The sequence below is a fragment of the Musca vetustissima genome, unplaced genomic scaffold (assembly GCF_032173495.1).
Source record: "Musca vetustissima isolate MV318-11 ecotype Yass unplaced genomic scaffold, APGP_CSIRO_Mvet_v1 utg49456, whole genome shotgun sequence".
Taxonomy (NCBI): domain Eukaryota; kingdom Metazoa; phylum Arthropoda; class Insecta; order Diptera; family Muscidae; genus Musca; species Musca vetustissima.
This window is the reverse complement of record NW_026874922.1, coordinates 45,762-60,527: the sequence shown is the minus strand read 5'-3', so window position 1 is coordinate 60,527 and position 14,766 is coordinate 45,762. Positions and strand designations below refer to the sequence as shown.

At 34.3% G+C, this 14,766-nt stretch overlaps 3 protein-coding genes across 3 annotated transcripts; all 3 read left to right on the top strand.

Moving 5' to 3' along the window:
• Window positions 1-768: 768 nt before the first annotated feature.
• Window positions 769-3,954, top strand: LOC133337393 (protein BCL9 homolog). The gene has a single exon (XM_061545621.1). The coding sequence runs from the start codon at window positions 769-771 to the stop codon at window positions 3,952-3,954; it is 3,186 nt and encodes a 1,061-aa protein (XP_061401605.1).
• A 3,040-nt stretch (window positions 3,955-6,994) lies between these two features.
• LOC133337392 (damage-control phosphatase ARMT1-like) lies at window positions 6,995-9,162 on the top strand. Its single transcript, XM_061545620.1, has 5 exons — window positions 6,995-7,080; window positions 7,646-7,754; window positions 7,831-8,190; window positions 8,305-8,768; window positions 8,841-9,162. Exons 1-5 carry the CDS (start codon window positions 6,995-6,997, stop codon window positions 9,160-9,162), a joined length of 1,341 nt encoding a protein of 446 aa, XP_061401604.1.
• Window positions 9,163-10,866: 1,704 nt separating this feature from the next.
• On the top strand, window positions 10,867-12,718 carry LOC133337391 (damage-control phosphatase ARMT1-like). The gene is made up of 6 exons (XM_061545619.1): window positions 10,867-11,037; window positions 11,110-11,197; window positions 11,462-11,727; window positions 11,795-12,273; window positions 12,342-12,406; window positions 12,459-12,718. Exons 1-6 carry the CDS (start codon window positions 10,867-10,869, stop codon window positions 12,716-12,718), a joined length of 1,329 nt encoding a protein of 442 aa, XP_061401603.1.
• The last annotated feature ends 2,048 nt before the right edge of the window (window positions 12,719-14,766 follow it).

The window sequence follows — 14,766 nt, the reverse complement described above, 5'->3', positions numbered from 1 at the left end:
TTTTTCCATTTTTACACAATTTAAAATTTTTGCAATTTTCAAAAAACAAAAAGAGCGATGAAAGAGAGAGATTCACAGGAACTATGTGGGAGTCGGAACTATATGGAGCAAAGGAACTATTTGGAGCAAAGGAACTAAAAAGAGCAAAGAAACTGTATGGAGTAAAGGATCCATATGGAGCAAAGGAACTAGTTCCTTTTTAAAAAAGGAACGAGAAAGATCGATCCGCTAAGTGAACTGATTGCCCAACTCAACAATTCACCAAATTCGTTGTAGGTCTGCTTTGTCCTCTTCGTTCGCATGTTTTGTTTGTCTGTTTTGAATCACATTCGCATGTTTGTTTTTTGTTATTGAAAACGTCGATAGTCGATTTACATATCTCTATTTGGAAGCGGTACGTACGTTCAGGACGGAATTTCCTTGGAAATATTGTCTGGTGGCCATCGCATTTTTATTGGATCTATGCATTGAGACATTCCCCAGCAGGAAATGTATCCACAATAAAGTAAATATGTCGAACATATTGCTGCTATTTACAGGGACATATCAAGTCCGCGGTTTCTTTAGGTCGTCGCTAGTACTGGGTCGAATATTAGGTATGAAGACAACCATTACATCCGACGCCATAGTAATATGTGGACATTTCACTGTAGCTATTAAATTATAAAATTCGTAATGTCGCCTTTCCTGCTGTTGGTGAAGGGGCTATTTATTACTAAGACGATTGTACGGCATATGGAAGACACGAAAAAGTAAAGTAGAGTAGACATGTCGAAACAGTACTGCGAACAGTTTGTAGCAACCGCAACAGGCGCCGCAGCATCGGATCATAACGCTATGCAAAATTCAATTAAAACATCCAACAGTCCCTGTGAAGAAGACAATACGACACAGAATAATCAGCAGGCCGAAGGATGTGGAGTTACTGCCACTCGAGATGCAGGAGATATTGCTGGGAGTAGTGACTCCTCCTCACCCAAAGCAAAAAAACAATTAACCAAACAGCGTTCATTGAACAAAGTAAACACCCCAAATGCAGGCGATTCTTTTTCTGGATGTTCTTCGAGTGCCCTAAGAGACGAACATGGTATTAAAAAGGAAGACACATGTTCGCCATCTGTGTCACCCTTGGCATTTACCAACAATCCCACAGATGCTTCTTATTGCGACACAAACAAAACCAATAATCTCTCTCCATTACCAAATGAAAAGAATTATTCCCAGTTTCCCAGGAGCGGTAGCTGTAACGAGCTTGATGAACACTCCACAAATGTCAGTTTAACTTTACCGGGAAACTCCATAAATTCTTCAAATATTGACACTTGTGGTTTGCTAAACCCGAACATGAGTCCGAAATCCGAAAAGGGGTTCGCTACAAACATCTGTAATATGTCCACCAAACGTTTGAATGCCTTCAACGGGATGCCTTCTGAGAACCAATATCTATTATCTACAACAGGAGGCGGAGGAGTAGGTGGAGGCAATGGTGGTGGCATTGAATATTTGCAACAACAAAATCACGTTTTTGTCTTTTCAACACATCTTGCCAATAAAAGTGCCGAAGCAGTACTGGGTGGCCAATTTCCAACCATTATTGCCTATCATTGCATGCAGCCATCTACTAAGTTGTTTCTAGAAGATTTTCTAAAAAATCCCGCCAGGTCATCAAAACTACAGCGTCAGTATTCTTTAAATATAATGAACGTTATGAATTCGGCCAGTGCCGGAGGTGGTAAGGGATCTGTAATCACCCAGCCGGCCCATTGGCTAAATGATTTCAACAATTCTGGCAACAGATTAGCCCCCAACAAGGCCAATCATATGTGGGATCCACTAAGTGAATCTTCAAATCCTTTGGATTTGTTAGGAGGTAATGGACATGTCAATGATAGCACCAAATCTGTTGCCGCTATTGCTGGTAGCATCAAATTGGAAGACAACATCAATACGATACCAACCCTGCAAGGTGTAAAGGTGCCAGACGAGAATCTAACGCCTCAGCAACGTCAACACCGCGAAGAGCAATTGGCCAAACTGAAGAAAATGAATAAATTTCTATTCCCTGATAAGGATCCGGCCGATTTTCACAGCACAGCAGCGCATGTTCTCAATGGTGGGACTGGAACAATGTCTGGGAATTTAGGAGATCCTATTGGTAGTTTTTTAGACGGTTCGAATAAAATGTTTCAACAATCTGTACGCCACATTGCTGGTAATTCGGGAAGTGAAGGCGGCATTATTACACCAGGTATGCTCCCAAACTCTGGTGAATCGACAAATAAACCGGCAAGCATATCAAAAGTTAATACGATCAATGAGAACGCAAAGGGAAGGGGTAGAGGAGGTCCGTGTGATGAACAAAGTAATATTTTAAATGGAACATCCCCTGAAATGGCCCCATCCATTGCCGGGGATAATTGTTTGACCTCGGAACCCCGGAACACGAACACTGAAAACTTAAATTTTAATGCTGACGAATGGAACAAATTTCCAAACAATTCGTTTCCCGATGATTTTAAAAATAGGCCAATAAATCAAAATTCTACACTGCCTCGTTCATTATCGATGGGTGCAGCTACTGGGGGCTATAGCACACCGCCACAGACCAGTAATGCCCCACCGCCTTCCTATCGTCAAACACCGAGATCGGCGTCAGTACCAATAACAACACCATCTCCTACAAATATCCATAGCTCTAATCAAGATATACCACTTACATCACCGCAAGCACCACGTGCACCCTTTGGAACTTCTTCGCCACCCAACTCGCATATAACAAATGCATCATCGGGTAGCCGGACGAATACAACCCATTCCATTACAAGTTCATTAAGTGGAAACATCAACACAAGTGGTTCAGTTGATAACACCGTTGCACCGCAAATGTCATCCGCCGGAATGGAATGTATTGATAATACGCTAAAGCTAAAGAGATCAAGTCCGCAAACGTTTAAGGGACCTGCTCCAAATGAATTGCATACCGATGACAGTTGTATGGATGGCAGATACCACAATTTCCCTTTGAATTATCCAAGGGGCGGAGGAGTTGGCAACACCATGTCTGCCATTCGCCTGCAAAATATGCGTCAAATGCCATCCCAGTTTGGTCGTCGCATCGACAACATACCATTAAATCCGAATTGTAGTCGTCTGACTCAAAATAAAGCGGCCAACAATTTTGATCCTATTTCTTCGCTAGCTCAAATGTCCCAACAATTGACTGGCAGTTTGGGTTCAATGGGTGGTGGTGGAGGTGGTAGTTTTTTGGATTGTGGCAATATCCTGTCGGGCCATCCTGGTCGTCTAAACGATCACTCATTAGAGCACTGCAGTTTGGATATGCGTGGTGGCGGAGGGCCTCTGGGAAATAGGCCTGTTCAATTTCCAGGCGATATGAATATATTATGCGGTGATGCAATGGATCAACGTATGCTAAATAGCAAAATGTGTGCATCTAATATGTCCGGAGATTTCAATTCCAGTCCAATGAATGCCATGAGAGATTCTAATATTGGCGGTAATAATGATATTATGTCGCCGTGCAATCGGGCATTGGGCCGTCGAATTTCGAGCAACTTTGACAATTTTAACATGACCTCTTCAAATATCCATATTCGAGCGAGCGCACCGAATACGATACAGTACATGCCGGCAAGATGTCAAAATATCAGCAATATGCGAGTGCCTCCTAATGTTGATATCTATCAACGTTTCCCGAATCCTCAACTAATGGGAAATGCGGGTGCTGGCCATTCCACAGGGCATGGAGGAGTATCTGCTAGTGGTGATATGACGACAAATGCAAATATGATGAATATGTTCGATAACTGTAATCAAATGCAGCCATCGGCTATTGGGATGGGGGGTGACGGTGGTGGTTTTGAACCAAATCATTTGGAAGGCCTTGAAGGCAATCTTCTACCTCCCAATGACGACTACATGAATCTGCGTTGAACTTTTGTTGTTTCGATATGTCAGTATTATTCATATGATGATTAAGGGGAGGATACAACAACGACCATTGTGAAGAAATATATTCCTTATTGAGAGAGGATGCAAGTATTTACATAGTAATTTATGTATGTATACACAATGTTTTTAATTTGTATCTACAAAGTAGATTCAATGTAAAGTGAATTGCAGTATCGCAAAAGTTTTATTCACTATTTACATACTGTGTTTTATGCATCATTCTTTGTGAGCTGGAAGCTAAGAGGATTATGATGATGATGACAACCCTCAAAGGAAGACCATCTATATACATATTTATTAAAATAATTTTACGATAATGTAATTAAACATACACAATTATAGATATAACAACATTTTGGTTAGGAAAATTTATCAAAGCTATACATACATATATAAAGAATCTACATTAAAATCTTCTCCATTTCATACTAACAATTCATTTCAAATGGACATAGAAATATTACACAATTGTAATAATAATAAAAGAATTTTATTTGAACCCTTTTTGAGTTTTATTATATGAAAATAGAGTTAATACTGAGATCGAGTGTATTTAGTAGTCTAAACCATGGTACAATAAAACAAGGTAGGTGAATAACAAAAAAAAAAAAAAAAACAACTATGCACGAGTGGCTTATTCTGCCAAAAATAAAATAAATATACGCAAAAAGTGTTCTGTGTTTATTTGACATTTTTTCAACACAAAACTAAAAACGCGAAAAATAAATGAAAGGTTATGATTTCTTTCCAAAATGTTGAAATGTTTGTTTCATCCATAAGAAAGTAATTACTTCCAGACGAACCTGTTAAAAACATAATTTTCATTTCTATTAAATTTGAATATATTTCAATTTATTTTGAAATTATTTCACAATACACACACATACAAAACCAGTAAGGAAAGTAGTAAAGTCGGACGGGGCCGACTATATGATACCCTTCACCACTTTGAGCATATTCAACAGATGAAATAGAAGCTATATCTAAATCTGAACCGATTTCAACGATTTCAGGAAACTTAACACACATCATTCCAGACCTCATCCATAACGCAGTGCCAAATTTCGTGCAAATCGAAAGATATATAGGGACTTTGGTAGACCATTTACATTAAATCGGACGAAAATATATATAGGAGCTATATCTAAATCTGAACCGATTTTCAGGAAACTTAACACACACCATTCTATAACTAATTCATTACGCTGTGCCAACTTTGGTGCAAATCGAAAGATATATAGGGACATTGGTGCACCATTCAGATTAAATCGGATGAAAATAGATATGGGAGCTATATCTACATCTGGACCGATTTTCAGGAAACTTAACACACACCATTATATTCCTAATTGATTACGATGTGCAACTTTCGTGCAAATCGAAAGATATATAGGGACTTTGGTGCACCATTTAAATTAAACGAAAATATATTTGGGAGCTATATCAGAACCGATTTTCACGAAACTTTGCACACATCATTCCATACCTAATTCAGTACGCTATGCCAAATTTCGTGCAAATAGAAAGATATATAGGTACTTTGGTGCCACGTTTACCTTAAATCGGACGAAAATATATATGGGAGCTATATCTAAATCTGAACCGATTTTCACGAAACTCAGCACACACCATTATGGACCTAATTCAGTACACTATGCCAAATTTCGTGCAAATCGAATGATATATAGGTACTTTGGTGCCTATATCGGGCTATATATGGGAGCTATATCTAAGTTTTCACGAAACTCAGCACACATCATTTTGGACCTCATTCAGTACGCTATGCCAAATTTCGTGCAAATCGAATGATATATAGGTACTTTGGTGCCTATATCGGGTGAAAATATATATGGGAGCTATATCTAAATCTGAACCGATTTTTCCCAATTTCAATAGGGTTCGTCCTTGGGCCAAATAAGTGACCTATGCCAAATTTCATCCAAATCGGATCATAAATGCGACCTGTACTTTGTTCACAAAAATACATGGACGGATGTAAATCGTTGATTCTATGCATATTCTCAAAAGAAACCATGTGCCTATCTCGTTTCCTTTTGCCTGTTACAAACATATGCACAAAGACATAATACCCTGTACCACAGTGTGGTGAAGGGTATAAAAATATGTATTTTGATTTGATGGAACAAGCCACCTTGAGAAAAAATTGTAATCAGTTTGTAGCTGTGCCCATGGCACAATGAATAGGTAGTCCATTTAGAGCAGCTGATGTCTTGATTAACTGTCAAAGTGGTCAATTTTACTTGAATTCGATGTGCAATGCTGCCAACTTTTTGAAATATTATAAGGAGAAATTTGACAGATAATCGAGACAAAAAATGTGTTTGTTTTGATACATCACCTTATTATTGCATCATGGCTGTGCCCTACCTTGTAATAATTATACCATGGTCTAAACGTAGCCTAATGATACAAAATCAATATAATCAATCACCAAAGGAGTAAATGTTACTGGTAAAGTAACCAGACACACCTAAAACGAAGAACAACAGCTGTTTTTGTTGACGTTATGCATATACCATGCCCGAACCAGGGATGGATGATTGAGTACAATAGTATTTTTTCAGTACACTTTCACTCTTAAAAGTAAAGTCATACATCGTAATATTAAATTTATAGAAATATAACATTTAAAGTCAGTATTTTGAAAAAAAAAACAAAAACAGCAAAACATTAAATTTTATTATTAAAAAATAGCGGACATAATAAATTGGTGAAAACCTCCATATATAGCATATATAGGTCATCCAGGGAGACCTGCTGGATATCTGAGCCACTCAAGTTTGCTGTCAAAATGCATTATTGTGAATTGACTTTTTTGATTGCTACCTGGGTGACCTTATTAATAGAATAGATCTTGGTGTCATTTTAGTACATTTTGATATTTGGTATTTTCCAGCCCTGTCCCATTTAATAATTTTTTTGACGTTGGACTGGCTGTTTTTTCGCAGGCAAACAAAAAATTTATTAAGTACAAAAAATAAATTAATATAAATTAAGAACTATGGATTCATCAGAATTTGATAAAAAATATAATATCGTGGATGCAGTGACGCCAACACATACTCTGTTATCGGGAAGATATAAAAAGTTAGAACCCCATATACACTACACATGACATCTGGATTTGTTTTTTTTTTTTGGTCCTGGCCGTAATCATTCGATTTAGTCTAAAGTTCGTTATAAGTGTATAATCTGCAAAACTATATAAATATCGCTGATAAATTTCCGGACTCCGAACATGCCCCCACACACACCAATCGTCTTCCCCCTCTGTAATCATAGAAAATTTTAATTGAGAATCTTTTCATTTATTGTTGTTGTTGTGGCAATAACAATAGAAATATTAATTTCTATCGTCCGATGTTACAGAAAATGATCAATGCCTTATTTTCTAAAATATCTCTAAATTGGAAGTGCTATTTAACCGGCCAAAAGCAGACAAATACCAAAAATACGCAATCGTTTGAAATTTCTTTAAATGAGCTTTAAATGTTGTGAATAAAACTGGTGTAGATTCCTGATATAAAATCTACCAGGTTCCATGACTACTTGCAACATTTTTTTACCAAAAACTTTATCACATTTATCCAGGACACAAACAATTCTGTTTTCTTTAATGTTTCTGTGTTAACCAATTTGTTATTGATTGCAGGAGTTTTGCTTATCACACATTGAAGGAACGCTTACCGGTTATATTAACCCAAATTATAGATAGCCTAACAAAAGAAAAAGATGAAATATCAGAACAGCACCGAGGAGAGGTATGTACATAAAATGTTCACAAATTTACAACAAAAACTGTAATTAGAAATTTATTTTATTGTGCGTGTTTTTTAGAAAACCCGTGAAGAAATAAAAGGCATTGTCGGCCAAATATCCAAATTAAAATATCAACTTCAAACGGATAAACCATTTGAACATTTTCAAGGATGTGAGCCTGATCGTGAGCTGTGGAATAATTTCATAGATTCATTGCCCGAAGATGGCCGTTCATTTTATCAAACAGTTTGGCTTTATAGCGAATGTTACATGTATAGGAAAGTGTTTTCGTTTTTTGAAAATTCTGAGACCCTAAAATCGTATGACTACTTTTTCAAGCAAAAAGCCAATTCCCTGGCCATGGAACAGGTGGTGGCAATAGCAAAACGTTTGCGCAGTACTGAAAAGAGTTATGAGACATTTTCACGTTTGGTGAAGGTGAGTTTGGAATTTGTTAAAGAAAATAAATTTAAAATTTTATATTTAAATATAAGTTTTTTAATTTCAAAACCTTTTGCTTATCCTCTCCAATTTATCTTCTTTATTTTGCAGTTAAATCTTTGGGGCAATAAATGCGATCTTTCACTAATAATACCAACAAATTTTGATCCCAATCAAAATGTCTATGATAGTTGTACGAAATTTGACGATCACATATTGGTGGATAATAGCAAAAATATATGGGACTGTTTGTTGGCAGCGGATCAATCGAAACACATTATTGTTGATTTTGTTTTAGATAATGCTGGTTTTGAATTCTATACAGATCTAATATTGGCCGAATATTTATTGGAAAAGAATTTGGCCACCAAGGTGCGTTTTCATACCAAACCAATGCCATGGTTTGTGTCCGATGTTACACCATCAGATTTCCGATACACGTTTGAGTATCTCTCGCGACACACGTCAAACTATTTAAATGAGCAAGGCCGGCGATGGAAACAATATGTGGCAGAGGGTAAATTTGAAATGGCCAAAGTCAGTTACTTTTGGTGTAGTCCCATTGAATATTACAAGTAAGTTTTGTTTTTAGTTTTCAACTAATTATTTTTCACTGTGTGTGTATTCTTTTTTTTTTTTTTTTGTAGAATGCGTGAAGTCGACCTGGAGTTGTATAAATATCTTGCTGAAGCCCATTTAGTTATTTTCAAAGGTGACTTAAATTATCGCAAACTTATGGGTGATATGAATTGGGATCCCACAGATGATTTCCTGACTTGTCTGCGCGGTTTCCAACCCACAAATTTATGTACACTACGCACAGTTAAAGCCGATGTGATATGTGGCTTAAAACAAGGCAAGGTCGAGGAGTTATGTCGTTTGAATCCGAAATGGATGGAAACTGGTGAATATGGACTCATTAAATTTATGGAAACATCTCAGTGCAATTGTAGTCATGATAGTAAATAAATTTTGAATTTTGTTGAATGTTTCCTAATTGATTTCGATTTCAAAATAAAGCTGGCCTTCTCAAATCTGTAATAATTTGTGGATTATTGAAATAATTTTTTAACGAGAACTAATAAAGTTTTATTACAACTTTTAGCTCAAATAGTAACGAGTAAAGTAAAAATAAATTTTGGACTTCAGGAAAGAGATAATCGAAAGATTTAAATTTAAGTTTTTTTGGATTTTTTTAAGGTTTCTGAAAAATCATTTCTTTATATTTTTAAAATTTATTTTATTTATTTATTGAAATTCATTCCTTAACACTAAAGCCTCCAAGGCCAATAAATAGTGCTAACAATATATCTTATATTATCTAAGTAGAACTAAAAACTGAAAATACAAAGTAATAATTAACGTATTTATGTATATATACATTTACATTTGGCTCCCCAGCCATAACTGAGCAAATGAAAAACATTCAAAGTGCAGAACATCTCATGCGATAATATATTAAAAGTTTAGTATAAGGTAAAGCACATTTGATTATGAAAATGAAAATAGGGTAAAGAAAAGCAAATAAAAATTGTAACATCTTACAGTCAACAAAAGTAACTCAAAAGTTTCAACCGAAATGCATTGTTGGATTTAGAAAATTGTCTCAATTCAACTGGTAAAAAGATCCATAATCTGGCAACGCGTATTAAAAATGACTTTTCAAATATGCTATTATAAATTCTGGGTATAAAAATCTGTGTATTCCTCGAGGACATACAAAATCTGAACATATTAGCCAATATAAGAGGTATACCACACTTAACTATCTTATAAAAAGTACATAACATCAATGTCAACTGCCAGGAAAATTTTAACATAACCCGAAATATGGTCTCTACTTCTAATACCATAAACATAACGGTTTAAATTTTAGAATTGTTTGATTACTAAAAAAAGTATATATATATATATATATATATAAAAATCCAAATGTATATTGGAAAATAACTTTTATATTTTTTATGAAAAATAGCATCGAATTCATTTGAATATGTTGGGAAACATAAATAATATTTTTTAGTACTTCTCAAGGCAAATCAATATGTTAGCATCGATAATTTATGTATCATATGCTTGTGCACTAGCTTACAATAAATACTTAAAAAAACTTCCATAGAATTTTTAAAATTTCCCATGTTTTTTATGTTTTGAGAGACAAAGCGTTTATCTTGTACGATTGTGTGTATATCGCACGCGGCCATCAACGAAAAAAGAAAATTGCACACCCAACGATGCTGTGTTTGTTGGGGGAAAATCGATAATGTGCAATATAGTATGTTTGTATATATATTTGCGTTTTGCATTCGTTCTTCTTTCACTTCATACACTTGACATTTTTCTTGGCGATTGCATGTCCCAGCGGAGCGCAGTATTACGTAAAAAAACACAGCTATTTGTTTTGTATATTTATTTATTCCGACAAAGAGTGAAATATTAGAAAAAAAAACAAAAATCCTAAAAAGTATATAATTCCTGAAAAACAACATTTTGAAGATTCATTTGAAATGGTAAGGAGCAGGGAGGAGAAAACAAATGTCTTTTTATTCTTTTTTCTTTTTATTCATTACAAAATTTTGTGAATTTTGCTTTTTGCTTACCACCACCAAATAGCCGAATAACAAAGTTGACCAGACACATGAGGGAAATTCAACTGGTCACGATGCATTTGATATGGAACATGGCATTTATGACGTTGAAACACCCAAGGATACACCACTGTGTGGTCAATATAAAAAGAGTTTTGCATATTTTACAATACGTTATCGTTTGCCAAATATATTGATGTCTCTATTGGATTCCATGCGAGCAGATTTGAAAGCAAATTCATCAATGTATCAAGAGGTTTGTTATCGTTTTTGTTGTGTTTTATGATATTTTGAGGATAGAATGTTGTTGCTTTTGTCAATTTTTTAGTCTGACATATCCTTGGTGTTGGAATCAATTGAGAATCTTAAAAGCCAAGTCGAAAATAATCACAAATTACAGAAGATTTCATCCAAAGGTAAAGTTTCAAAACAATTTTTTTTGATAATTAAAATTACAATATAATATAAAATATATGGATATTTTTAATAATATATGAAATATTAAAAAAAAATATATATATAATCATTGAAAAAAATATTTAAAAAAACAGAAATCCACGTGTTTGAAAAAAATTAAAAATGAATTAATTAAATATTGTTTAATGGCAATTAATATTCAAGGAGGACATATTTTTTATTTGTATTTATTTTTAATTTTTTTCTATTACAATTACTTACAGCTCCCGATGTTGACTTGTGGAATAATTTTATTACAAATTTACCAGAAAATGCCGGCTTCTTCAATGTATGTTGGCTATATGCCGAATGTTATTTGTACCGGAAAATCTATTCAATATTTGAGGCTGGCAATAGTTTGGCACAATATGATTATTTTGGACCACAGAAAATGAAAGCATTGCAAATGTCCGAGGGGGTTATGGAAGAGTTAATACAAACCACCAGTGATTGTGAGAACACGTGTGAAACCTTTTGTCACATACTTAAGGTAATTTACTACTAAATTGAAATATAAAATAAAAAATTATATTCAATTGATCCCCCATCTATTTTAGCTAAATCTGTGGGGCAATAAATGTGATTTGTCACTGAGTTCGGGCAAAGATGTTAAACCCCTGGAAAATCTAAGCCAATTAGTTCTTAGCTTAAACAAAAACATATTGGTTGATGATAGTCCCACCATATGGCAGTGTCTAAATCAATCGACGGCGGCGGCGGCGGAAGAAGAGGATAAAAAGTATGTTGATTTTATATGTGATAATGCTGGTTTTGAACTCTTTACCGACTTACTTTTCGGCCAGTATTTGTTGAGAAGCGGCTTGGCCACTGTTGTACGTTTTCATGTCAAGGCCATGCCATGGTTTGTTTCGGATACCACCCGACAAGATATACACAAAACCTTAAACTATTTACAAGAACATAAATCACAAATTTTAAAGGATTTTGGTGTACAATGTGCCCAGTGTTTTGCCGAAGGTTATTTTCAAATAGCCGACACGGAATATTTTTGGACAACACCCTACGAATTTTACAGGTATGAAGAACCAAAATTCAATACCAAAAAATATATATATTTAACTAAATTAAATGTGATTCCAACAGAATGATTGATATAAATGCCAAGTTTTATAAGCAGTTGTCCTCATCAAGCCTGTTAATATTTAAAGGTAATTTTGTAAACAAAAAATTATTTAGACAATAATATATTTTTTTGTTAAGGTGATTTAAATTACCGCAAATTGTTGGGCGATTTCAATTGGAATTTTAGTGAGGAATTTCGTAAATGTTTGCGTGGTTTCCATCCCACAAATCTATGTACATTGCGCACAATAAAGGGAGATCTCCTATGCGGCCTAAAATCGGACTCTGTCAAGTGCCCCGACTTGGCGGAACAATTGCGTTTCAGAAAACATGATTGGATGTTTACGGGAAATTATGCAGTTGTACAGTTTTTGGCTGGCAATGATGGAACAATTTAATTATGATACCAATTGGAAAAACAGAAAATAATTATTGAGTATTTATATTATTTGTTAATGTTCGATGAAAAAATACAACTATTCAAAAAAAAAAAAAAAAAATAATAATAATAATTTTGTACAAAATAAGTTGGAAATTATCAGTTTGTTTTGAAGACAAATAACTTCCGCTTCTGCCAAGTACACATAACTTGGCTTCATATGTCACTAGTCTGTGCCGTCTGTAGTCCAGGACTAGGCAGCGACACAGGAGATGCTCAATTGTCTTCGTCTCCTCCTCGTTAATAGAAAGCCAGACCGTCCGGAGGAGGATTATTCCGGTTCCAGTCGTCTCTACTAGGAATGGTTCGTTCAAGATACAACCATGCCCATTTCACATAAAATCGGACGAAAACATATATGAGAGCTATATCTAAATCGGAACCGATTTTCACGAAACTCAGCACACATCATTCTAGACTCAATTTAGTACGTTATGACAAATTTCGTGCAAATCGAATTATACATAGGGACTTTGTTGGGCTATTTACATTAAATCGGACGAAAATATATATGGGAGATATATTTAAATCTGAAACGACTTTAACTAAACTCAGCACACATCATTCTAGACGTAATTCATTACGTTATAACAAATTTCGTGCAAATCAAATGATATATAGAGACTTTGGTGCACCATTTACCTTAAATCGAGCGAAAATGTATATGGGAGCTATATCTAAATCGGAACAGATTTTCACCAAACTCAGCATACTTCATTCTAGATTCAATTCAGTACGCTATGACAAATTTCGTGCAAATCATAATCGTGCAGAGTTGATGACACCACTCGTCAATGTTCCGACAAGCTGTTGTATTATACTACCATTACCAGAACCAACACTAGTTTTGGCCGCGGGTGAAGATGTATTCTCGGAATTGCTGCTGTTAGCTGATGAAATGGGGGGTTTGCTTGGCGCGATACCACACATCTCAATTAGCCATCTTTGTTGTTGTTGTAGCAGATATTGCTTTTACGCAATAGGCTGAGGTGACAGACGTTGGCAGAGTATAACTCGGGTCGTTTCGGATCGTGGAAACAGTTGTTGTAGCCATCTTTGTTGTTGTCTTTTGTTCAAGATGCCTCCTTGTTAAACAAAAATTTTATATTTTGTTTGATTGTATGTTTTGTTTATGTTTTTATTATATTATTGTAAACTATTATAATGATAGATGTTGTTTTATGTAAACTTAAATTATTGTAAGTTGTAATTATGTATGCTGTGTAAAGTGCTGTTGACCAATTTATGTCAATTTTTGTGTGTGTTTTTTAATTAAATTATATATTTTTGTTTAAGGCCTAATACTATTTTTTGTTTGTTAATATAAAACGTATTTATATAGTATGTATGTATATGTAGTATAATTATCAATGTGCAATGTTATTTACAGAATTACTATATAAAAATTAAATCGACAGAGATAGAGAAGAGAGAAAAGATATAAATTTCAATATTTTATTGCGTTTATTTGAAAATACTATTGCATTGTAATTGTAATTTTAGCGTATCTCATTAAGATATGACGATTGTTACTTCAATATCCATATATTGGATTTAAATGGTTTGATTAATACATGAATTGAAAAAAAGGAGGAAATAAAACAATACGAATAATAAGGGAATATTTAGATAATTTTGTTTGTTTTTTTATCAATTTTCGAAATGAAAAACCTACACAAATTTTAATACAAAAACAAACATTGGTTTATTATAATAGAAAAAATAATAAAACAAAATTACACCCATTTTGTCTACAAAGTCAAAGAAAACAATTTGTGCTAAAAATCGATTTTGACATTCAAAATCTTATATTTTCGAAATTTGCATACTGGCAGAATATAACTGAACTGGTTGGTTGGTGTTATTTAGAGGTTTCTGTACATATGTATATATATATCAAAAGAATATTAGAGATTTTTTTCTTTCTTTTAATTTTTTTTTTGCATAATTCGTAATAATAATTATTTTTTGTTTTTATTTTCTTTTTTATATTTTAACTAATATCAC